General features: G+C 48.9%; 1 protein-coding gene across 2 annotated transcripts in view; it reads right to left on the bottom strand.

Annotated features, from left to right (window-relative positions):
* Positions 1-25007, bottom strand: part of Bicd2 (BICD cargo adaptor 2) — a 45397-nt gene extending 20390 nt beyond the window's left edge. For both annotated transcript variants that reach the window (XM_003468226.5, XM_013150663.3), the window contains exon 1: positions 24636-25007. In XM_003468226.5, the coding sequence (XP_003468274.1) occupies positions 24636-24875 (240 nt within the window). In that variant the 5' untranslated portion in view covers positions 24876-25007. The remainder of the gene's footprint in view (positions 1-24635) is intronic.
* Positions 25008-25603: the final 596 nt, after the last annotated feature.

Genomic DNA, 25603 nt, shown 5'->3' with positions numbered 1-25603 from the left:
TCTCAACCTAGCAACAACCCTCTTGTCTCAGCCTCCCGAATGCTGGGATTACAGGTATGTGCCATCACGCCTGGCTAGAACTTTTGATATTCAATAAGCAAAACCTAATAAAATGGGTAAAAGAAATGAACAGATAATTCACCCAAAAGTATAGGTATAGGACAAAAAAATCACACGAAGATACCTAATATCATTAATCATTGGGGAAATATAAATTACAACTACAATGAGATACTAGTACATATCTATTACAATGTTAGATATCAAATAATCTCTAGATGACTCATATTTATTACAATGTAAAAACTGTGAAAGTTATAATTACACTGTATTGTTTAGAGAATAACCACAGGAAAAAACTTTCTGCATTTTTTTCCCAAATAAGTTCAAAATGTGGTTACTTGAATCCCCACAGATGGAACCTAGGGTGTAAAAGCCCACGTATATCTAACATATGGCAGAGTTGTCCTCTCCTAGGTACGTGCTTATTCAAGAAAAATAAAAAGTATGCATTCATACAAAGACTTGCACAAACTATAATTGTCTGTAACTGCCAATAAAACTGAATAACTACCAATAAAAAGGATTTTTTAAAGTATGGTATATCCATATATTGGAAAATTACTCAGTGATAAAAACAAATCAAAGGCCATGAATATAGCTCAGTGGCACAACACCTGCCTGGCAAGCCCAAGATCGTGACTTTGATTCCCAGTTCAAAAAAAATCAACTATTGGTACACATGTTCACACAGGCACTCCTTTAAATTACCTTAGTGGAAAGCTAGACCAAAGAAGCACATACTATGTAATTTCATTTATATAAAACTCTAGGCAATATAAACTATTCTACACTGTAGTCCCCTGGAGGTAGGCAGGGGCGGGGATTAGTAGGGGTGAGGAAATACGGAAGCTGAGGGACACATTCCCTGTGTCAGTTGCAGATGGTCTCATAAGCATATACTGACATGGAAATGCATAGCAAATATTTTAAATGTATGTAGTTCACTCCATCTGAATTATCTCAATGAAACTGCTTGAGAAAACAACTTAGATGTGTATGAACTGTCACATCCCTGAGCTGGAGCTGGGCCTCGGGAGGCGCTCTCTGTGGCCACTGTCAAGGAGAAGCGGTCACTTGGTCCAGCTGACACGATGTCTTCTGACAAAGCACCTTCAACCCTGCCCTGCAGCCTCGCACACCCCCACACACACCTGGCATCCTAGCTTCCTGCCAGTTTACAGCTGTTAACTCCCTCCTGTCCTCCCCCAGAGGCTCAGGGGAGGGTACTCCTGTCTGATGTGGGGGGGGGGGCTGAACCCAGCTGTGGGCTTGCTGCCCTTGCAACTTCTTTTCCCTCACCATGGTCCTCTCAGGTAGATCCAGACTGGGAAGGGGATCCCAGACACAGCCTCTGTCTTGGGGATTTTAAGGTCAGGATGTCTCTTGCAGTTTGATCTTGGGACACTGCTGACAATGTAATAATTGTGTTCTAGTAAAATTTTATTTGTAAAACCAAGCTGGCCCATAAGGCTGAGGTTTGCTGAGACTAATCTAGAAAACAGCTCTTATCCTCTCATAACCTGGTGCCTACAAAGCTCCCTGTTGCCACCTGGTGCCCCACAAGCCTGGAACAATTCTTCAAGTGTTACTTGCTATGGCTCGTTGCTTAGTGTATGCTAGAAGGGTCGCATCCCGGACCTTGTGTCTGATGCAGAGGGGGAAACTGGAGCAGCTGGGAGGACAGTAAGGTGCTCCAAGTGAGAAGAACAGGAAAGGCAAAGACAGAGGCAGAACAAGACAATGTGAGACTTGGGTCCTCATACCAGGGCCTCTGAACCCTGGCAAGTATCCCCCCAGCTCTCCTTGGCCACACAGATCCTCAGCCCTGCCATTCCTCTAGTACTTCCCAGCTGCACAGCAGGGAGAAAACTGTACATGGGCACCCGGAGCCAGGCTGCCTGGCTCCTCGTCCCGACTCAGCCACTGGCCAGCCACAACTCCCAGTCACTTTGCTGGGCCTCCTCTCTGTAAGTGAGCTCCCAAGATTGGGATGTGGAAGCCTGACCCTGTGTGGAGGAAGCATGGGCAGCGGGTCAGAGTTATCCACAATCAGCCTGCTTGTGAGAAGTGGCAGGATTTGATGAACAGCTTCCTCTTTCCTCCAGCTTCACAATTGGTCAGTTCTTGCTGCTCTCCCACAGAGCCCCTAAATGTTCTTGCTGTTCATCTACACACGGTAGAGGTCCCTGCTCTGCAGTCAGTCAGAAGGCTGCCTGGGTCCACAGCAATGCCTATTGAAACAGACTCCTTATCTACACAAAAAAGCCACCACACCTGCTTACTACTACGCTGACAGTTGGGTGGACATCTTTACACGACAGCTGGCCACCAACCCAGCTGCAAAGGCTGACCCTTCATCCTGGACAAACTTCCTCAGAGCCTATGAAAACACGTACATTAGATGCCAATCACAACCTCCCCACGTCCCTCCTCCAAATGGGCCTGACTCCTTGGAGAAGGCGGTGCCCACAGGGCAGAGAACAGGCCTCCAGGCAGGGCTGTCCCAGGAAATTCTTTCTTCCTAAACCAGTCTGGCCATCTGCACCAGGCACAGCACTTGCCAAGCCAGGGCAGCAAGCTCCAAGCATTCCAATGAGGTAAGGCTTGTTCCAGGAAGCCGTTTCCACAACAAAGCTGGGATTTCTACTCCTTTGTCTGGGTTGATCCAGCACTGCCTACCCATAGATAGTGGGTCTCACACTTGTTCCTGAAGGGCTGCCCTGCCTGCTGTAGGGTGGGCCCAGCTCCCAGAATGACTAGGCCTGGGAATCCCTGGAATCCCTGAGCTGCACCAGCTGCCCACCATTGGCAAGTCTGCTTGGGCAGAGCCTTCCCACTGCTGAGGAAGAGCCACTGGGGCTCCTAGCAGGACTGGAAAGCAATGCAAATGTGTGATCCTCATTTGTTCCTAAAAGCAGGGAACTTGGGGGACACCCCTGGGCCTGGGGAAGCACTTGTCTTCAATCCAGGCTTGTTGGAAAACCCCAAGGGCTGGCGTCTAACACGCCCTCAACCTTTACTAGCAGCATTTACAGCAATCGTTGCATGCCCAACGTCTGGCAGGCACCAGTGAGGACAGCAGGCACTGTCAGGCTCGTCAGGCCCCAACAGTCCAATAAATACCATTCAACTGGAAAACTCCCCTCCCTTCCCCCCACAACCTGAAGGGCTTGCTGTCAAAGTGGAACCTGACATCTCTGAGGCCTGGTGGGCTGGAGTAGCTGGTGAGGTTTGGGGGCATGAGAGAGACTCACTCAAGTGTTCATAAACCTCGCTCCACTCCGGCTAGTATTTTGTGGCTGTTTTCACAGTTCTGCATAACCAGGATTCCTCACAATACCAAATGGCCTTAAACCTTATTAAATTCAAGGTGGGGCTCAGGCCTATTAGGCTGAGATAAATACAAGCTCAACACTATTATTGAGAAAAGAATTTATAGCATTAAGAGATTAAATTCACCATCAAAGGGTGATTAAATCTCTCATGACCTAAAGAACTTAGTATTCCATACATGAAAGTAGTAACTAAACAAAAACTGAAGGACAAGGGATGCAGCTCAGAGGCACAAGGCCCTGAGTTCAATTTCTGGTACTGAAAACAAAGAAAGAGCAAGATATCTGGTGAGACAGAAAAGAAAGAAGGCCCGACCCTTCTCTTCTCCCTGACAGCCAGAAGGGGACAGGGTCCAACTGAGAGCTGTCCTGGCTACCCCCTCACCCCCCGACCTCCTCAAGAGCAGTAACTAGCCCCAGGGTCTCCCCATACAGAGCTCTGGTGATTTGGGCGGGGGGGGGGCTCCAGGCTGACAGGAACTGGAGCTTGGCTAATGGACACAATGTCCCTGCTGTGCTGTGGGCCACTCCAGGTGGTGCTGCCCGCTCAAGGAGCAGCTAAGAAACTGTGCCTGAGAGCGATCAGGGCCTACTGCGAATATCAGGGAAGCTGCCAAACCCCAATGGGCCACGATCATTGCTGGCCTTCTTGGCATCTCCTCAAAACCAGCAGCAAAATCTCCTCAGAAATTCCAGCCCTGCCATTTTTGTGGACACACAGGAACTGTCACTCAAGCAGCTACTCTCCCTGAAGTTCAGCAGAGTTGTCACCAGCACAGGCACAACTACATTAAATACCCTGAGGCAGCTCCAAGAGATTTTTTGCCTTGGCTGTCGCAGGCTGAAAACACGGACCTGACTCAGATAGCTCTACCTTGTGCCTCTCCTAATGACACTGCCCCCTCTGCCATGACTACGAAAGCCCTCAAACAGGTGAACAATATGCACAAAACCACACACGCACGATCGGTGTGCCTCTGTGTAAGCAGCACTCCCTCACAGTTAGGGATGAATCAGCTGTGTACTACCCCTCCATGAAGCGGCACAGGCCCAGGACAGCCTTCCATGCGTCATTCTACCACCTGTTCGTGAGTCTTACCTTGGCTGCACAGGTTGTACTAAAAACTGTTGGTAACATTACAGGCCATTAGCCCTGAAGAATTCCAGAGACAGGTGACACAGCCAGTAGCAACTGGGCAGAAGTTGACAGCAACCAGAGGCAGAGACCAACGGAGACCAGTGGCAGTGACTAGCAGAGACCAACAGATCCACAGTGACCTATGCAGAGTCCCGAAGAGGCAGCAGAGGCTGCTGGATGAGCTCCGGAAGGCTGCCACAGGAGCTATGAGTCTTCCTTGGTTGCTGAGGAGCTAACAGGAATGGCTAAGAACCAGCAAGATCTGTAATGCTAAGCACTGTTAACACTAAAAGCAGAGAGCCACTGGCATTGAGAGCCCACTGCACTGAAAGGGCTATACCTTGCTGATCTGTGATTTCCACTCAAAATGAGAAAAAGAACCCTCAGCTGATTGGTGACACTGGGATCTCTGCAGTGGCAAGCCGCAAGCAATTAGGACAGCACAAACACAAAAGACAGGCATGGTTTCAACAGCACAACTGAAGACACAACCTTCTTTCCAAAGATCTTTTCCATGAGGACACACTATCACAAAGGCCCATGAAACAGCGTCATTAGAGTTATCTTAAAAAGCAAGAAATCAGGGGCTGGGGATTTAGCTCATCAGCATAAGCGTCTTCCTTGTTCAGCTCATGGTCATGAGTTCAATCCCTAGTACTGACAAAAAAAAAAAAAAAAAAAGCAAGAAATCCCACTTTCAAGTTTGTACATAATAGGAGAGTTTTCTGTAAATCTAAAGCTGCTCTAAAAAATAAACACTACAGAAAACTATCTTACTATGCATCCAAACACATGAAAATTTACAAATGATCCGTTAAGTAATGTTCGTTTCAGTAACAGTGTACAGAATAAAACAACAGGAAACTGAGTAAACAAAAATAGAAACATCATATCCAAACCTGGGAATCACTTGCCAAGTGGTACGGTGCTGGTGGAGGGACACTGCACTAAAAATAAACACTACTGATCAAAAAGAAACAGCATCTCTGACTCTCTTCGTTCAGAAACTGAACTAAGTAGGAAAGCAAAAATTTCACAAAGTGGGAAGAAACCCAACAAAAACGGGGGGGGGGGGATGAGAGAGAGTGAAACAAAGCATTACATTAGCGTATTTTTTAACCTAGTAATAACTGTCTTCAGAGATGTACAAAGTCCACATCCCCCACTAGGGAACAGAACCTTACTGACCACAGGACTAGACAGTTCCCAGATTAGGTCTCGGCAAGATGTGCAGTGGCAGCCTCAGCCCAGGAGAGCGAAGCCAACGCAGGGGTCCGGGAGGCACCCCGGGGGCAGTATGGCAGAGCAGGACTTAAACCTAGGTCCAACCCAGAAGGACCACTGTCCCCTCCCACTTCCCTTAGATACAGATGTTTAACAGATCCTCCCTTCCCAAGCCATGTTGAATACAGAAGCAAAAACTTGGCAAAATCTCCATAAACAGAACCAATAAAATACTTCATGAATTATTTACTGTGATCTTGCCCAGGGAAACAAAACTCAGGTAAACCGATTCAATTTTTAATTCAATTTCTTAATCATTTTCTACTGGCTAAGGGGCAGGATAGAAAAATAAGCATAAATAAATCACACAATATGTCAAAAGGTAAACTACTGACTTTTCTGCCATAGGCAGACTAATTAGGTTACAATACATAATAAAAATAAAGCAATTACATTTATAATCTTGACCTTAAAAAACATTAACCCCAAATACTAATTTGATTAAAAACATGGAACTTATGAAAGAGTTATAAATACACTAATGAGAAAGGCAAAAAAAAATAGTAAGATTATTCTGCTGTGTGATACAGAGTTCATTACATGCCAACCAAAGCTAGAAGGAAAATCCTCAAATCCTTGGATTACCTCAGAACAGGGAAATACATCTAGGAAGTGAAAAGACTCCTTTACCTTCATTGAAAAAAAATTTAAGCTATAATCCACATGCCACCATCTTCACCCTTACAGCGCTTTAGACCGCTGCCATTGATTCTGCACTTTCAGCACTTCCCACAAAGAAACTTACCCCCTTTGCCCTGCTCCCTGTCCCCTTCCCCCCTCCCTCTCCAGGACTCTCACAACCACCCACCTGTTTTGTCAATAAACTCATGAGTTCTGGACATTTCACAAAATGGAATCACACGCCATGCGGTCTTTCACTTTGCTCGATGTTTTAATAGTTCACCTGGGCTGCAATGCATACATGTTCCTCGTTCCCTTGCTTTGGTTGAATATTACACACGGCATGGCTGGACGCTATCTGTTTGTCCCTTCAAACACACAGACATTTGGGCTGCTTTTCGTCTGGGGCGATTATGAAAACGGTGTACAAACATTCATCAAAAAGCTTTTCATATGGATGCAACTTTCTCAGGCATATATGCCTAGGAGTAGAACTGCTAGGTCAGGTGGCACCCCTACTCTTTTTTGGGGAGGGACCCACCAAACTCCTTCCATGTGACCACCCCATTTTATCCTCCCACCAGCAGGATAAGAAATCTCCAATTTTTCTACACACTTGTTATTGTCTGTTTTTTGATGAAAACTATGCTAACCAGCATGAAGTCTCTTCTCATTTTATAAAGAAATCACTAATAACAATGATTTATCACACTTTATTAATAACAGTGAGTATATTATTTTGCCAACACCTGTCTAAAAGGTCTAAGAAGAATTTATGCTTCCCTTGTATGGAGAAAAAAACGAAGGCTCCCAGAGGCCAGGACAAGATAGAGGCCCAGCTGGAATACAAATGTCATTGCCCCCTTCATGCTGTCTCCTCCTGCCACTGTACTACTGTGTCAGAGCCTGGGCTGTCACATAAGGCTGATACCCAGTGGGAGCACTGGGTGGGGGTCTTGGAGGTTCTTGTCAAAGGAGGCCTTCACTGGCCAGAGGCATAAGAAACAGCCTGGGGAAGACACAGCATTGGAATGAGTCAGTGCGAGGCACTGATCAGAATGGCTACTGACAACACCAAGGCCAAGAGGGAGGAAGATGAGGCCAGGGGCTCCTGTACACTGCCACGCTACTGGGGGATGGCCCACCCCAGCTATCCCACTCAACAGAAAGGAGCACTCGCTATCCACATCGAGTGTCACAACAGCCCAAGGCCAGAAATGACAAACGCTGTCTACCTGTGACAGGTAAGGAAGGTGGAGTGGATCCGTACAACAAACCCCACAGCAAAGAGTGCCAACAACTTGCAAGTACAGGTCACAGTAGCACAGAGTAATGCTGAGTGACCACACACACACAAAAGTACTCTGTGGCTCGTTGTGCAGGAAATTAAAAGTGAGCAAGATTAATCTATGCTGTCAGAAGCCTCAAAAATAGCCAGGGATCTGCTCTAGAGACTGAACAACACTCGATCTCTCTGTCTGTTGGTCACTGTGAAGGTAAAGGAGTCTTTTCGCTTTTCGTGTGAGTGCATTCACTTGATTAAACATCAGCTGTGCAATCATGACCTGTGTAGTTTCTACATTTATCCTGCACGCTTGTCTGGAGGTTCTGGCAGGAAAGCACAGCTACTAGTGTATTGCTGACCGAGGAAACAGTCTTCCTCCACCAAGGTGGCCGTCCTCTTTGATCGACCAAGTGTACAAGTTTGAAAGGCACACACTAGAGTGCTGAGGGAGGAAGAAGACACCAGCTAGCCAGCCAGATCCGCCAGACAGACCCTGGCAATCAATGGGGTGACAGATGTCACAACAAGATTACCCTCACACGCCCTATCCTTTATCTTACACTCCAATAAAGCTCATCTTAATAAAAAGTACAAAACAGTAACAGACAAAGCAATTATGTATAGAACAAATATAACAGAAAGTCAGTTATATTTCAATAAAGAGAAACAAAATGATCCCTAAAACTACTGCAATAGAATCAATCTTTTCTTTTAAGTCCCAGGGTAAACCCTACAATAAGGACACAACATCTGAAATGTTATCCAAATGCAAACCACCACAGCGAAGAGCCAGTACTATCCTGGGGAATAAAAAGGAAAGAACAGAACCACTAATGGGCTCCAGGGAAGGTGCGTGTCACTGCCAGCACACACACACACATGCACTTAAAGTTTGTGCAGTCCACTACATGTAATTATAGTTGGAAAGGTTAAGAGAAGTCCAAACCAAATGTACCCCAGTCTGCATATATCCTAGGACTTCTATTACCCATTACTGATTAAATGGATGGTATCAGAGACAAGATGAAAGATCAAATTTCCATAAATGCACTTCAGTGAAAACCTGATACTGGAACAATGGGTGTGGGTTAGGACATGGTGACAAGAAATGGACTGCAAGTTTACCATGGCCATATGCTCCAAAATCACCCCATAAACGCATGAACAGAGCAGCTACAAAGCACATTAGAAACAGTCACGGGGTGATTTCTGCTGAGAGGCTCTGGAGCCGTGAGGGAGGACAGTAGAGGGAGATGGAAGCTCTGGCTACTATTTATGCCAGTTACGACCTGGACAGGTCAGGAAGGCCCAAGGCAAGTCAGGGTGCTCGAGGCAACACTGGAGTGATGACAGGGGCAATGTAGTAGTGGGGGTGTGACCCACCTAACTAAGAAGGGTATTCCCAGCCTTGGGCCATCTCTACCTGGCCTATTCCGTCCAGAGACACACCCCTACCTGATCCCTGGTTACCAGAGCTTTGGGCTGCTGTGTAAGGGTGTACCTCAGGCCATTAGCACTGCTTGGTCCAGCTCTAATGCAGGAGCCACACTGCTTGGTCCAGCTCTAACGCAGGGGCCTCTGATGGATACAGAGGATGCCAGCGGCTGTTAATAGAAAAGCAGAGGACACCTGAACCACCCTCCTCCCAATAAACTGGAAGGTCACTGTACTTCACAGTTGGCTCCAACAGAAGCTTATCAGCTCCTCACTGGAGTAATTAACCACTTTCAAAGGTGAGAAACTGAACTCTGAGAAGATAGTCTCTATAAATATCTTCCTAAGGGTAGGGACTAACAGAAAAAGAAAGAGGAGGTGAAGGAGGGGGCCTGGACTCCCAGCACTGCCTGACCTTGACTGCTCCTCAGAATCCCCTGGGGAACCAGAAACTTCCACTCTGAGGGGAAGAGAAACTGGTGGTTTGGCCCGCACTCTGGGAAGCCTGGAGCTAGGGAGGCCTATTAATTCAGACGTGGCTGAAGCACCACGCAAGTCCCAAACCCTACCCTACTCCACTTTGCTCCTGACATATAGCTCCTACCTCCCCAGGTGCAGGGGCACAATAGGATTAAGGCAGCAGAGCATCAGGCAAGGATGTTAGCATGCCGACGGGTGTGCCAGGAAGAGAAAGAGCATGCCATAGCGGCCCTGCAGGAAGATGGAAGCACATGTCACGTGTCCGCATTAAGAGTGGTGTCTGCTGCCAGTTCACACAGGCTGCTGCAATAGAAAACTAACTTCAAACAGGCACAACCATGATGGCTAAGAAGAGCTACACCCCAAACAGCCCAGAGATCACTGAGCAGAGCAGACAGGGTCTGGGTGGTAAACATGCAGGCCAAGGACTTCAAGCCACCAAAGGGCAGCTACCTGAGTAAACCCACTGCACATCACTATTATACGCAAATTCTGCCTGCAATCTGACCTGCAACAGTGCTCAGCTCTACCTCATATTGAACCATCCTGATTCTAACAGTGGGTGCCAGGGTAAGGGAAGGGCTAACCAAGCTCCTCCACAAAGAAAGACTGCCCAGAGGACTGGACAGGACAAGGGAACTTCCCTGCAAGGTCCCAATCAGGTCACAAGTTGGAGCCAGGGTGTAGCCAGCAATCTAAATGAACCTGGCACTATCCTCTCTGCCAGGAGCAGTGGTCCCGGTGTCTTGGCAGTGGTAGTGTGGAAGTCGAGCAGCACTGTGGAGAAGCACTTTGCTCCAGACTCAGCTACAGTATGAGAAGCATGGTGCAAGATGGTGCAGGGAGTAGGTCCCAGGGTCTTCAGGGAAGGCAGGAGGAAAGCTGCCCCCCCAGAAAGGCAGAATCCTACCCAGATCAACACCACTCTCAGCCAGCGGCCTCTCACTCCAGCTCACAAATGCCAGGGAGGCACTCAGACACATAGTACAGGACAGTGCGGGGCTGTGCTTATTTGATGAGAGGGGCCAGACATGTCCTAGAGACTTGTACTGACACCAAGTCTAAACCTTTTCTCTTGTGCAGGTGCAAGAATGGAGAGGGTGAGCCCACACTCAAGGGGCAGACACTCGGGAAGCATCTATGGGATGAATGGAGGACAGGTATGTGGGCACAGCTGGGAGGTGGGCAGATAGGGATAGCAGGTCCAGTAGATGGAAGATGCTGTAGTACTGGAGTACTGCATAGAAATGGATGAGGCCAGGGATTAAGGAGCTCTGGAGGTGCTGGGGGAGCTAGGTGGGTTGGTTTTGCAAGTTCCTATGGGGCACCTCCTCTTTCTTCTCTGTCTCGCCTGCCAGTGGAGAAGGCACAACCTCACTGTGTAACAAGCTTCGTTCCCAGACTCACCCTCTCCAGGGTCTTTCCTGTTCCCACCCACTACCCCACCACGGGCAGAATCACAGAATCACACTCAATAGTGCAGGGAGCATTCAGACTCCCAGATGTAATCTATATAGGTATAGAGTTCCGACATTTGTCCTCCCACAAGATTATTTCAGAAGCATAAAGACTCTTGAGATCGATTTAATTGGCCTAGGTGTGGCCAGGGCTTTGGAATGCTCAAAGCCCCAGGCGATCATGTGTGCGGGCAGAACTGGATACATGGACCTGCCAACTCACCAAAGGGACCTAGAGGCTTTTCCTGGGAGAACTTACCTCCCTACCCTTCAGCTAGCTCTTTTCATCTAAACCAGTAGTGGAGGGAGGAGGCTATAGGAAGGACCACCTGGCCAATTTTCCCTCCCTTCACTCAAAGGGCACTTTTCAAGCAGAGCAGGGTTCTAAGACAGCATAGGCTTCAGAGGCCCCAGGAAGGGAAGAAGTTTCATCTGACCCTTGATGCAGTCCTCCAAGTGGGCCTGTTACCACAGCCTGTTTCACAGGCAAGCAAACGAGGGCTCGGTGAAGTCTGATGACTTACCTGAGTGGCACCACAGGGCTCCTGACTTCAAAAACTATTTTTTCACAATACAGTGGTTCCCAAAGCAAGGGGTGTCCAAAGAGGGGCAGGGACCCTGGGAGGAGACAGGAGTTGGAGCTGACCCCTAATAAACACATATGGCCTCATCTGGCAGGTAGGAGGTCCAAGCCTAAGCAAGCTGAGGCCCCAGAAGACTGCACTGGGAGGGGCCTCCTCAGAATTGGAGGCCAGGCAGCTGCAGTGCCCACCTACCCCTGCCCACACCCTGCTGCCCAGCAGACCTCACTTGTCTATCAAACCACTTTCAGGACCTATCCTGAACTCCCACCTGTTCTTCCCACGGCAAGAGGCTGAGGCAGCCAGCCCCCCCGCCCCCGGCTCCCGTTCTCCTTATGCTTGTGACCACGGGGCTGAGCAAAACACCTGGACAGAAAATAGCATAGAGCTGCCGTGGCTGTGGCCTGCCCCTGCCAAAGGCTCACCTGTGTGAAGCCCATGTCAGACTGTGGTGGCTGTCCCACTGCCAACTGAGGGTTCCAGCTGCCCTGGGCAGTATCCAAATGCTAAGCTGCTTTTAGAAAACCGGGATTCATCCCTGGGCGGGAGGGATTTAGCCAGAATTGGGTGCCATTTAGAGAAGATTACACCCTAATTGCCTGGGTGTCAGCAGACAGGCTTCTGGCCAGATGAGCCCTATGGCTGGCAAAGACCCCAGAGACCCTGTCTCCACCACCCACAGACACAGAACCAGGTCCTGGAGCCTGGGGACCAGCCCTTGTCTTCCACAGCTGCTGGCAGCCCCAACACAGACCTCCATTCAGCAGCCTGTGGTCGGGGCAGCGCCAGGCAGCTATCCAGTTCACATCTGCTCCCAGCTGGGGAGGACAGCTTGGCAGGCAGGCAGGCCAGGCCAGCCTGGAAGCCACAGGAGAGGATGGCAGCAGCCAGATTTCATTCTCACTTTTCTCTAAGCCTCATCACATTTCTTCACCTTGCTGGCCCATCTTGGGAAGGGACACCAGTTGGCAAGTACAAGGTGGACAGCTGGCAAGTGGCAGGAGAACCTCAAACTTAGGCTACTTCCTCACAAGCTCCATCCTGAGACTCTAGTAAGAACACCCTGAGGTGAGAACAGTCACCAGAATAGTCACCGCAAATGCTGTCCAGAAGTTCTAGAATATGGGTGGGCCAGCTCCAGGAGTCAGATGAGTGACAGTCCTCCAAGCCAGGGCTGCAGGGGTCAGTGACAGGCATCCTGAGTGCATGTTCAACCCCAAGTCCCCTGCAGGTCCCAGCCACAAGGAGCTTGCACACTCCGAGGTGAGAACCCCCAAGAATTAGGTCAAGGGATGTGGTGTGTCCGAAGAGGCAGTCTCCAGTCTGGCTCTGTCCCCTTATCCCTTAAGGCCTGGCCCTGACAGGTCACCTAGGGGAAACCTTTTGTTCCTTCTGTGCCACCAACATCACCCTCACACAAGTCTCCTGCAGAGACTTCACTGGGCCATTCTCAGGCCTAATTCCTCAGAGCCCTCATGAATGGATGAATGCCATCTTGTGAGAGTTTAGTCCCCTTTCTTTCCTGCATGCACTTGCTTGCCCTTTTGTTTTTGTCCAGAGTTGAAGCAGCAGGAGGCCCTCATCAGAAACCCATCGGAGGGGCTGGAGATTTAGCTCAGTGGCATAAGCACCTGCCTTGCAAGCAGGCAGTCATGAATTCGATCCCTGGTACTGATAAAAAAGAAAAAGACAAAAAAAAAAATTAAAAAAAAAAAAAAAAAAAAAAAAAAAAAAAGAAACCCATCGGAAACCATGCTTTGGGATCCCTAGGTTCAGAACTGTGACCCAAACACACCTTTTCCTTGGTAAGTTACCAGGTCAGGGGTATGTCACAGTAACAGAAAAGGCATACTGTTTCCTGAGCTCACCTTCCCACGGGTTCTGACAATAGGATGGTGTTCCAGACATCAGCCAGGGGAGACAGGGAGAAAGCAGTCCCACTGCAGAACACGGATGATTCCATGGAGGCTAAAAGCCCACATCTGGAGAGTGGGTAGAGAAGTGGCAGACAGCAGCCATGTTCCTGCACACAATGAGGACAGGAAACTGTACTCTAGGAGACTCACGATGGCCTGGCCCAGAATGGCACACATCACCCAAGTGACCAGGAACCGACATGTGGAACCTGAACCTGGACTGTCTCTGGGCTGACCCCATGTCCCTCCGATACCTGGCTCCGTCGTCAGGCTGCTTTACAGCAGTGAGTCTCACTTTGAGCTCAAACAGAAGAAAGATGGCTTAAAGAAAGACTTGTTGGGGTGGGTGGGGGGGAAGACTTAGAAACCAGAAGAAGAGAAACACCTCACTCATCTTTATGACAAATCTAGCCAGCTCTACTGGGTGCAAATAACTTTTCACCCATGCGTAAATTCTATTACCTTTTCTCAAGACCAAAACAAAGAAGGACAGTGAGTGACTGACACCGACCAAGGGCCACCTGGCTAGTCCAGGGCTGAAGACCCAGGCCTCTGCCAGCCCCAGGTATCAGAAAAGCAGAGAGGCTCAGGCCCTAATTCCTATGAAATATGTGTTCCCAAAACTCATTGCTCTGCACCGCAGGGCTTCAGGGAAAGACAAGTGAGGGGCCTAACTTCATCAGTGACACAGAAAGATAGAAGCCAGGCGCTGGCAAATGCCTTTAATTCCAGTACTTAGGAGGCTGAAGCAGGAGGATTCCTGTGAGTTCAAGACCAGCCTGGGCTCCAAAATGAGTTCAAGGCCAGTCTGAATGTATAGCAAAAACGTTTCAAAAAGACAAAAAGAAAAGAAAAGAAAGAAAGAAGCCTAACAAAAACAATACACATTGTCAAACAGCAGGATATTGGCAAAAGAATCACAGAGCTCAACAAACTGGAACAGACAGCCCAGAAACAGAAGCACACAAATACTGTCAACTGGTCTTCGACAAGGAACAAAGGCGATCAATGAAGAAAGGGCTTTTCAATCAATGGTGCTCAATCGCCTGGACACTCACACTTGAAAAATTACCTAAACACAGCCCCATAATTAATTTTCACAAGAATTAATTCAAATTGGACCACAGATTCATATAAAAATGCAAAACCATGCTGGGCATGGTGGTGCATGGCTGAAGTATTAGCATTCAGTAGGCAGAGGCAGGAGGACTGCCAAAGAGTTTGAAGCCAGTCTGAGCTACCTTATGTGTTTTGAGACCAGCCTGAAGACCCTATTTCAAAACAACTACAACAAAAAAGGCAGAACTTGTGAGAGAGAGAGAGAGAGAGAGAGAACTTCTATGTGACTTCAGGTTTTGTGATACGGTTCACAACACCAATAAACACGATCCATGATAACAAAAATAATGCCAAAATTAAAAAGCGTGGGCAGGTGTAATGGTGCACATCTGTAATCCCAGCACGCAAGAGGCTGAGGCAGGTCCTCCGATGAACACTATAAGCAACCAAGGTATCTTTTCAATAAGTAAATGGATAAAAATATGGTATATTCATACATTCATACAATGAGCCATTATTATTAAAGCAACAACTAATCTTAAATGTCTAATATTAGAAATCTATAAAAGGTACACACTACTATATGATTATTGTGTCACATTCTAGAAAAAACTATAGAGATGGTATAAAAAAATCAATGGTTGGGAAAGGCTCATGGGAAGTAGGGTTTGAATAGATTTTTTAAGGCAAAATAAAATAATTCTGAAATAATTGTGTAATCTGGAACTGTATTACATTATGATACTATCATAAATGACACTACACATTTGTTAAAACCACAAAAAGTGAACCTTAATGTATGTGCTTTTGTGTGTGTGTGTGTGTTGTGCTTGGTTGGGATTGAATCCGGGGTCTTGTGCATGCCAGTCACGAGCTCTGCGACTGAGCCACATCCCCAGCCCTGTATGTGAATTTTTAAAAAATCATTTGAGAGATCAGGGGATCCCAAGACAGAACAGCGAAACAATCACACTAATATTACAGATGAATTAAACCATTTCACTGAAGGGAGTAGAATAATGCGGTGACTTTAGTAATCTTGGGAAATTTTTAGTAATTTTGGAAAATTAAAGGCAAAGGAAACTACTCTAGCTGGTAATACAGCCCACTGGAGTACAAGTTAACAATTTGGACACTGTTTGACATGTGAAAGGAAAAGGGATGAATATGCCTGGTGGGTGGTAGTAGCCAGGTGTCTTGCTATTATGACGGGAGGTTAGATAACCAAGCAAGGAAAAGGTAATGGGCTGATCCAAGTAGTGATGGATTAGAGTTAGATAAAGCAATATGAATTCATGTCTGGCTCAATATATATAAATCAGATGGTTACATAAAGAAATGTTTAGGTCTGGGAATTTAGCTCAGTGGCTTAAGCATTTGCCTGGTAAGCATAAGGTCATGAGTTCGACTCCCAGTACTAAAAAAAAAAATGTTTATACTTTTGCTTATACCCACTGTTCAGCAGACATACGTATATTTATTCACTCTGCAGGCCTAAATCTGAAGACACACCAGTAGCATTGAGCACATGGAGCAATTGGACATTGGTTTCTAATACATTTCCCACCTAAAAGGCTCAAGCTTCTCGGAAAGAATGGCTGATTCCAAGACACAGGCAGTAACTACATGCGATGAGCTCAAAACGGCTGATAGTGTCAGAGAGTAAAAAAAGGTCATTAAAAGAAGGAAAACAAAAAAGGTAATGATGGAATATGTCAAAAGGGCACAGAAAGAGCTCTTGATAACCAAACCCGGAATAATTTGAGCATCAAAATAAAGTAGTAATGGACTCAATGAACTCAGTGTATAAAATTTTCATGAGTCGATACTGATAAACAAGGGAAGGGAAAGCAGGATAAGTCTCTTATATAGAAAACTTCAGAAAATTTGCTCAGTGGCTTCCTTCTACAGAGTACGGAACAGAAAGGAAGGCAAAGAATGAGTTTAGATTGGAGAAACCCAGCAAACACCATCTCAGCCCAAGTGGCCCAGGTCAGCAGGAATCACGATAGTATTATATGATGAGACAGGCCTTTTACTTCATCATTTCCTCCCTCAAAGTCCACAACCCCAGCCCAAAGAGAAGAAAAATACCAGACAAATACCAATGGAATTTGTATTTGTGGCCAGTGAACAAAAGGCCTGGCCAGTCTTCCTTAAAACTGTCAAGGTCATCAAGGACAAGGAAATGCTGAGAAACCATCACAGCCAAGAGAAGCCTCAGGAGACATAATGACTAAAGGCAATGTGATACTCAGGATGGGATGCTGGGTCAGGAAAAGGACATTAGGGAAAAACCAAGGCAACCTAGATCAACTTTGGGCTTAAATGACAATGCCTAGCTATTGGCTCATCACTGTAACAAATGGACCACACTGATGTGTGATGTTAATAACAAGGGCAACAAACGGGATGTGGGGGATGCAGGAACTGTGCACAATCCGCAGTTTTTCTGTAAGTCTAAAACCGTCCTAAGGCTGTTTCCCTGTTTAAATTAATGATCAAAGGACAGCACAATTTGACACGTCACATGAGTTACACACACATGCTACAATGCTCTGACACTTTGCCTTAATAAGGCGCAGAGGACTGCCAATAGATGTGGTGTCACAGCTGGCAGCGCCGATGCTGCTACGGGGTGGTGGCAGGGAGGCATTCTGAAACAGGTTTCCAGGACACTGTCACCATCGTCCAGAAGGAGAGGCTGGTCCAACTGCAAAGTCATCAGGGATGCGCTGGCTTAAAGCAAAAAAAACGGGCAACAGAGGGAGGGACAACTCAGGTCACAAGCCGAGCTAAGAGCAGCCGAGTCAGGTCCGCGATCATGAGAGCACCGGCAGCAGTTCTCACTCTCACCACAGAGTCCCCACGTACAGGACAGAAACGACCATCCCTCCTACCCAGCTTAGGGACACCAAGCAGCTCAGCCTGACAGTCAGGACACATCCGCTAGAGGACAGTACCAGCCGGGATGGGCACAGCTACACAACACAGGCCCTTTAAGGAATGGGCTGGAACTTGTAACTATGGCAGGGCAGTGCTAAGTCACTTATCAGGCAGAAGGAGCACCCTGGCTAATTTTTTAAAAAGAAAAAGAAAGAGGTGTCTGGCAGGAACAGATAAGGTGGGAGCCTCTATCTGATGAGGCCTTCTACAGCACAGCAAAGGAACAGGGACAGGGCTAGCTGGGGGGGGGGGGACCGACACTAATCCAGGTACTTTGGAAAAAGGGTCACAGGATAAGCCCCATGTGGCTCTGTCTACCCAAAGACCACAAGCAGATCCTACCTGGTTCCTGACAGAAACAAAGCAACCACAAAACAAAATTTATAAGCCAAGTCAGGAAAACCAAATGCTGCCTGGACAGCAAACAATACTTAAGAAACTATTGTTAGGTTTTAGGTTTAAAAAAAAATCAAGGGCTGGGAACGCAGCTCAGCAGCACTTGGCTCCGGCCTGGCAAGCACAAGCTCCTGAGTTCAATTCCTGGTACCAAAAAAAAAAAAAAAAAAAATCCAATGTGGTTATATCTTATAAGAAAATACTCCTTTTCTCAGCAAAGAAACTGAAGTACTTTTAAAAGTAGCTGCACAAGATGAACTAAGGTACACAAGCAAGACTAGCCAGTTACAAGCTGCGGGCTCAGGTAGAAGCACAGGTGGAATCCCCATGTCCATTTCTCTACTTTTGCTGTTAAAAACTTCCAACAGAGCCAGGTGTGGTAACACATGCCTGTAATGCCAGTGCTTAGGAACTGAGGCAGGAGAACTGCTGCAAGCTCAAGGCTAGCCTGGCTACAAAGTGAGCTCAAGGCTGCCCTGAACTGCATAGTGAAACCCTGTCTCAACTGGGCATGGTAGCTCATGCCTGTAATCCCAGTATTCGGGAAGCTGAGGCAGGAGGATCATTGTGAGTTTGAGACTAGCCTGGGTTACAAAGGGAGCTCAAGGCCAGCCTGAACTGCATAAAAAAAAAGAAAGAAACCCTGTATCAAAGACAAAAAAAAAAAAAAAACTTCCAACAGAGAAGATGGCTTTTACTAATTCGTACAGGTCTTTAGGAGGCAACCACACAAAAAGCCGTCTTTAAATATTCATTGTCTCTCTTTGGTGCTGAACACTAAACCCTGGGCCTCCTGCAGGCTAGGTAAGTGCTCTGCCACTGAGCTGTACCCTCATCTCCTCTATAGCTCTTTCTTAAAAAACTACAACAAGTGCACCAAGCATTCCCCTGCACTATTAGTGTCTGTGACTCTCCCCTATGCATGAAAAGAGGAATTGGGCAAGGACAAATGCCCAGTGCTGCCACTCTCATCATCCATTTCTACACAGGTCCCACAGAAACAATGCACTGGTCCTCTTTACACCGTGAGGTTCCAGAAACAAATTTTAAAACATAATAGCTCCTAAAAAATCCTTCTCACACAATCATCAGAGCAGGGCAAGAGGCCCCTATCCTGCTTTTAACCCCTTCCCTCTGACCACCTCCATGGTTGGGCTGGCCTGGCATGAAATGGCAGGACTTGATACCACGGCAGCAGCAGGGGAACCTCACTGCCCTCCCTGCGTAGCTCAAGGGGCACCCTCTGACCACTGGACAACATGGTGCCCAGGTTCAACACTGCATGTCTGGCCAGCTCTGTTCAGGCTACAGCACCTCCAACACCTTGTTCATTGTCTAAAAAGAAACCAAATCTGTCTTTATCCCTGTGTGCATAATAGCCTGTCACCTGGCCCCAGAGATAATTCTAGGATGCTGCCCCAAACTGACTAGGACAAACTGGCTTCTGTTCTCAAAGGGAACTGAAGTTCCTAAGTGACAGAGGGCCCTGCAGGAATCCCCCATGGACCTGGGCCAGGCCTCTTACAGTGGTTGGATGTTCCAATCCAAGATGAGGTGTTATTTTGTGTCTAGATGTTTCCCCCAAAGCCTCGTTTGGCCATGTGTGGGGGTTTTGGAGGTGGCTGGATTTAGAGTGAGTGCTGCTGAGATCAACGATGTGATGCTGGGATTGATTCACAGTGCGATCCTAGTATTAAAGATGTGGGTGCTACAAGTAGCTTGGATAAGATACGGAGTAGAGAGAGAGGGTGAGGTGGTCACTTGTCCATTGTTGTTTACTGCTGTTGCAGCTTGTCCACTGTTGCCTCCTACCTCCTCTGTGATGCCTCTCTGCCTTGGAGTCAGCCAATTATAGACTAAAACCTCTATAAACTGTGAGCCAAGATAAACAATTCCTCATTTAACTTTGGGTGTTGGGTATTTTGTCTCAGCAACCAGAAAAAGAGGACAGTGACCACCCAAATGCCAGGCTGCTGTGACAGGCACCAGTATTAACCACCTCAGCTACGCAAAGTGGTCAATCTGGGGTGCACAGTTCCTGAGGACCCAGGTGGGGCCCAAACTTTCCCTGTTGCAGCAGAGGGCATAAACCACAGGCTGACCCCCACCACACATCATTAGCTTCCCTCCTGCCCAGGCGATGCCTGGCTCCCAGAGCTAGACTCCCCGCACAGAACTAGCTTTCCCTCTGCCCCACCCGCTAAGCCTCAAAGCATGTTTGGCATCCCTGAAGATGGGCCTGCTCCACACAGCTGTGCCAACCACATGTCCAGCAGGAGGCAGCCAAGGCCACGCCTCCACATGCTGGCAGGGGTGGCCTGGAGCAGCCATCCACATGCCTGGGGCAGATTTTCCACCAGGCACAGGTGCCAAGTCCCCAGGCCCTGCGGAAAACAGCAGGAGCACTAATGTGGGACATTTTTACAAGAGAAGGGCCCTTTAACATTCCTTCCTGGCTCGCACCCACATTTGGTAGTGGGAAAGGGGGCCAGTAGGGAAGAAGTCACCCAGGAGTCACTGACAAGGGTAGAACCACACAGCTGTGTCTTCCTGACAAGCTGTAAGGACAGAGCCACCTTCAGCGCTTCAAAGATTTATACGACCCTACTTCTACCCTGATTGAGGCTTTCTCATGCAGACACAGCAGTTTTACCACCTGGCCCTCAAAACACGGTAACTTTCCCAGAGTCTCCAAGCCCCCAACAGCCCTCTGCTCAAGAAATGGATGCAAGGACAGTCTCAGCAGGGAATAGAGGAGCAGAAGAATCCACTTGCCTTAATTAAAATCAGGACTTCTCCTGCTCCAGAAGCAAACACTCTAGGTCAATGATGGCGAAAGTTTTAAAGCTTTCAATGACACAAACAGCCTGCTGCAGCACATGTGCCATAGGTTTGCCACCACTGATTGGGAGATTGGCCCTTACTTCTACTAATAACTTGACAGAGGATAGTAGGACCCTTCTCTAAGTCCCCGGACTATCCCTGCTTCCTCTAGAGGGCTGAGTGCTGGGAAAAGGAGGGGCAAGTCCAGAAGGTGGCAGCCAGGGAAGCTTTCCAGAAAAAGATGCCCAGACTTGAAGGACGAGGAGAATTTCCAGGAACAAGAGTAAGAGCACCAGGAGAAGCAGGGTGCCCCATGAACTGGCAGGGCAGGATAAACACAGTGGCCCTCAGAAGGAGGCAACAGGAGCCATTCAAAGACTGAGCCAGTACTTAGACAGGGAGCACCTGCAGGGAGGAAGTACAGATACAGTGAAGAGATCCAGGTGTGTGTGAGGCGAGAAAGAAGCTGACAAAGCACTTGCTGCGTGACGGCGCGGCTCTACACCCAATTCCACCCACATGCACTCTCCAACAACAATGGTGACATCCCGGCACTCAGCACCACCCAAGGTGATATAGCAAGACAGTGAGAGTGCTCAGAACCAGCCTGGGTGGGGCCAAGACTGCTCATGGACCTCCCCACTCACAGTTCCCACTCTGGTGAGAAACCCAAGGCACCCAGACTCAGCCCACATACCAGCAGTACCTGCCTCACCCTGCCAGCCCAGCACACTTATCTCCAGGATGCTGCAGCTGGGGAAGACGTCCCATGGCCATTTGGGACCATGAACACTGTGCAGCTGACCAAGGTTCACAAAATTCCCTCACCGATCACGCTGAGGAAGGAGAGAGGGTATAACGTGACTTTAGATGCTCGTGGCCCTTGATGAGTTCGGCTCAAAAGATTGCCAGCAAATAGCACCCAAGTCTTAACAGCTAAAGTCGGGAAGCAGCCTGTATGTCTACCAACGAATGAATGAATGAATGAATGAATGAAGAGGTGCTATTTATACACAATGGAATACTACTCTGTCATGAGGAAAGACAAACTGACTCATCTGTAAGAAATGGATACACCTTGAGACCATAATGTTAAGAGAAATAAATCAGACACAGCTTAACTATTTCATGGTTTCTCTTTTACAAGAAACCTAAAATATAAATAAAAAGAATAGAAGAAAGATAATAGGAAGTAGGGAAACATCTTTTTCAAAAGAAAAGAGGATCAAGAGATGAAAGGGTTAGGGAAGTCAAAGAAAAAAGAATTAAAGATGCGCTTTATACATGAAGCAACTTCCCACAAGAAATATGATTGTTTTACAAACATATAAAAGATTAAAACTGAGAAAAAAATTACCAATAAATACCAGCAAAATCAGTCACTGGGGCACCACCTGATCCACAGCATCCATGGAACAAAGATTCCCCAAAAGCAGAGTGGGCCCAGACTCCACCACCCACCAAAGGACCGTCCTCAGCTCTGGATGTAAACTCCCTCCTCTGGGACCAGCCAGCCAGCTTCCTTCCCTCAAGATTTTTAACTATAAACGCACATAGGGACACAGCAATTCCACCGGTAGCATCTATTAGTAACTAAAATCACTTTAGTTCAAGAAATAAACTTAAAATAATTAAGGTGGCTCACTTCTTTGGGAGAGAAACAGCCATAAATACTGTCTTCCTAAATCTTGACTTTTCAAATGAGAGTTGAATGTGTTCACTATGATAGTGACCAAAATTAAAAGGCTTACGGATGCCTGTGCCATAACAGGTATGAGGCACAATGCTGATGGAAGATGCGCTGGCAAAAAGCTTTTGGAAACACCTACTAAAAGGGATGCGCTTTCCTCTAGACCCAGCTAGGGACTCCCAGCAGAAACCGTATCAACACCTTACAAGGGGGAGAGAACAATTTGCTCAAAGTCATGTGGCCAAGATGTGAAGGAAGCCAGAGGTCACACTAAACTAATCAGGCAGACAGACGCCTAAACAGCAGGTACAGAAACAGTCACACCCTCTTCCCAATTCTGCTAGGGACTTTCCCTCCAGATTCACACTGCAGGATTATGCCATGACTCTTCAAGATCACCAAAAACGATTGTGCCCATAGCGAAGAGCTGACCACTGAAAGGCCCTGAGGTGATGACAAGTGAGATCATCCATGTTCTCTTCTCACAGGGATACTGTAGAAGGAAAGCTGTTCACACAAAACGGTCTGTGGGGGCTGGCCTGTACGGAGAAGGGAAGGGTTGCCCGCCTGTGTGGGCTATCAGTGCTTTAGCCCACAGTGCTGCAAGGACAGAGACAGGGAGGTAGAGACAGAAATGGGGTAAGGGTACAGCTACTCCATACACTTACAGCCCCCCAACTTCGCTCTGTCACATAGCTCAATCCAGGATGAGGGGGACCTTGCTAGGGAAGCCACACATCCCAACCCTCATACAGATCCAGTGCCAGTGGACCCTGGCTTGGAGAAGGCACCAACATCTGCTTCCAACACACTTGAGGGCCTTGGAATTATGTGCAGGGACCCAGTGCCCATCTTCCCAGAGGAGCAATCATGTACTGGTGCTAACCCAACACCTGTTCTGCCTGGGTTTTAAGGATTAATTCATTCTCTCCTCTCCACTATCATAGAAAGAGGACCTACTGGTCTCCTCAGAAAGACAAGTCTTCAAAGAGCCCCAGCACAGCACAATGCTTGCTAGGAGCAGAAGTACCAGGAGGTGAGCCCCTGGATACAGTCTGGTAGGGAAGGGGACATATTGTCAAACAAACTGCCAGGCTACCTATCTAACCCTACAACAGGCTTTTCCAAATATACAACCTTCAGGGTAACCCCTTGTGGGCAAGTAGCGCTGTACCCCTATTTTGCAGAGGGTTAAGCTAAGTAAGGCTCAGGAAGGAGCCCAGACCTTAGCCCCATCCCCATGCACTGATAGGGTTTGGGTCCAAACTGGAGTGTATTCGCCCAGATAGCAAGTTTTCCCTCCCAAACCTCCAAGAAAGGTCCTAGGAGACAGGGTGTGTGTGTTGGGGCGGGGGGGGGGGGCACACTAATATCTAAACCATTCCGGGAGGGCTGCCCAAGGCCTCAGCCGTCAGCCCCAGGGTTCCAACGGCCTCCTCCGCTACAGTGGGAATGACACAGGTCGTCAAGAGCCTGAGGAGAGAGGGAACCGGGAAAGGAAGGCAGGATAGGAAATGGGCAAGGGAAACCACGCATCCCAGCCGGTGGCAGCGCAATCACGACACAGACAGCTCTGGGACAGCAAGGGGACACCAGGGGAACCGGATCCGTGACAATGGCCATTGCACCCCCGGAGTCCCAACTCCTTCAGGCCTCCTTCTCGCCCTTTGGAGACCTTAAGCTCCGCAATGAAGGCAATGAAGCGCCCAGAGAGCAGCTGCGCTGAGGGGAAGTGATATGCTTGAAGGTGACAGCGACGCCCACGGAGACCCAGGCCCGGTATTTCCGAGTGGGTCACCTGTGTCCACGGCCTCGGATTTCAGCATCTGTCCGTCCAACCCCACCCACACCCACGCACACACACGGATACGCTGGGGCAGTGAGGACCTCAGCTGAGCATCGGCCCCAGGAAGGGGCGGCCGAGGCCCGCGGCGCTGGCTGGATGGCAGGGCGGCTCCGCCCGCCAGGACCCCGCACCGCAGCGGGGCACTGGCCCGGCGGCCAAGCCCAGACCCTGCCCCACGGCCAGCCGCGGGCCCCGCCCCGCGAGCAGCGACCTTAGCCTCACAGGCCCTAGCACCGCGGGAGTAGCGCACGGGGGTCGCGCGGCAGGGTGGGGCGGCGGCGCACCTCTTTGAGCTGCTCCATCTCGCCGCGGATGGCCTCGTAGTCCACCTCGAGCTCCTCGAACTGCAGCTTGAGCTGGTGCTTCTCCTCGAGCACCGCCAGCCCGTACTCGGCCGCTTGGATCTTCTCGCGCGTGGTCTCGGCCAGCTCGTGAGACAGCCGCTTCACCTCGGCGCGCAGCCACTCAGGCTGCGCCTCCATCACCAGCCGCGCGTACTCTTCCTCCTCCGACGGCGCCGACATGGTGGCCGCGCGCCGAGGTCGGCTCCCACCGAAGCTCTATCTAGCAGGCCTTCCTCAGTCGCCGCCGCCCAACCCCGACGGCCGCCCGCGCCGCCTCACTGCTTCGCCCCGCCGCGCGCGGGGCACACTGGGGGCTGCAGTCCCGCGGCTCGTGGACTATACTTCCCGCCGTGCCCCGCGTCCGATCTACCCCGGTTCTGATTGGCTAGCACTTCGCAGGGGGCGGTCCTAGAAAGCCAAGAAGCGGTCGCTGTCTGGGCGACGTGGGAGCTGCAGTCGGGCCAGCGCGCCCACGACTAGACCCGAAGTACCCGCTTCCCGGCCAGCCCCGGGCTGTGATTGGCTTGTGCCGCCTATGTCACAGCCTCACTTGTCTCGGTAGGTACCTGCTAAGCCTGGTCTTCACAGCCACTTGGAACACGCCAGGGTCTTTAGCTGCAGGCCACTGGACGGGCTAGGCGGACGGCGAGGGAGCACGCAGGCCCATCACCTTCGGTGCGCGGCTCGTGATAGAAACCCGGACCCGTGCAGCGTCTGTGGATGGAAATGCGCCCGACTGCGGACGGCGCCAAAGGATCCGGATTAGCCTAGCGCTCTGGCTGCCTGCTGGGAGCCACAGCCAATTCCTGCTTCCTCTCGAGACCCCCAGGCCTTCAGGGTTTCCTTCATGGGACTGAAAACAGTTCGGTGGGCCCAGTGGCATCGATGTGTTTGACACAGTTGGGGGC

This window comes from Cavia porcellus, unplaced genomic scaffold, assembly GCF_034190915.1.
Source record: "Cavia porcellus strain 051 isolate PalLab524CR breed Dunkin Hartley unplaced genomic scaffold, mCavPor4.1 scaffold_17, whole genome shotgun sequence".
In the NCBI taxonomy this organism is placed as follows: domain Eukaryota; kingdom Metazoa; phylum Chordata; class Mammalia; order Rodentia; family Caviidae; genus Cavia; species Cavia porcellus.
This window is presented reverse-complemented; position numbering and strand designations above follow the sequence as displayed.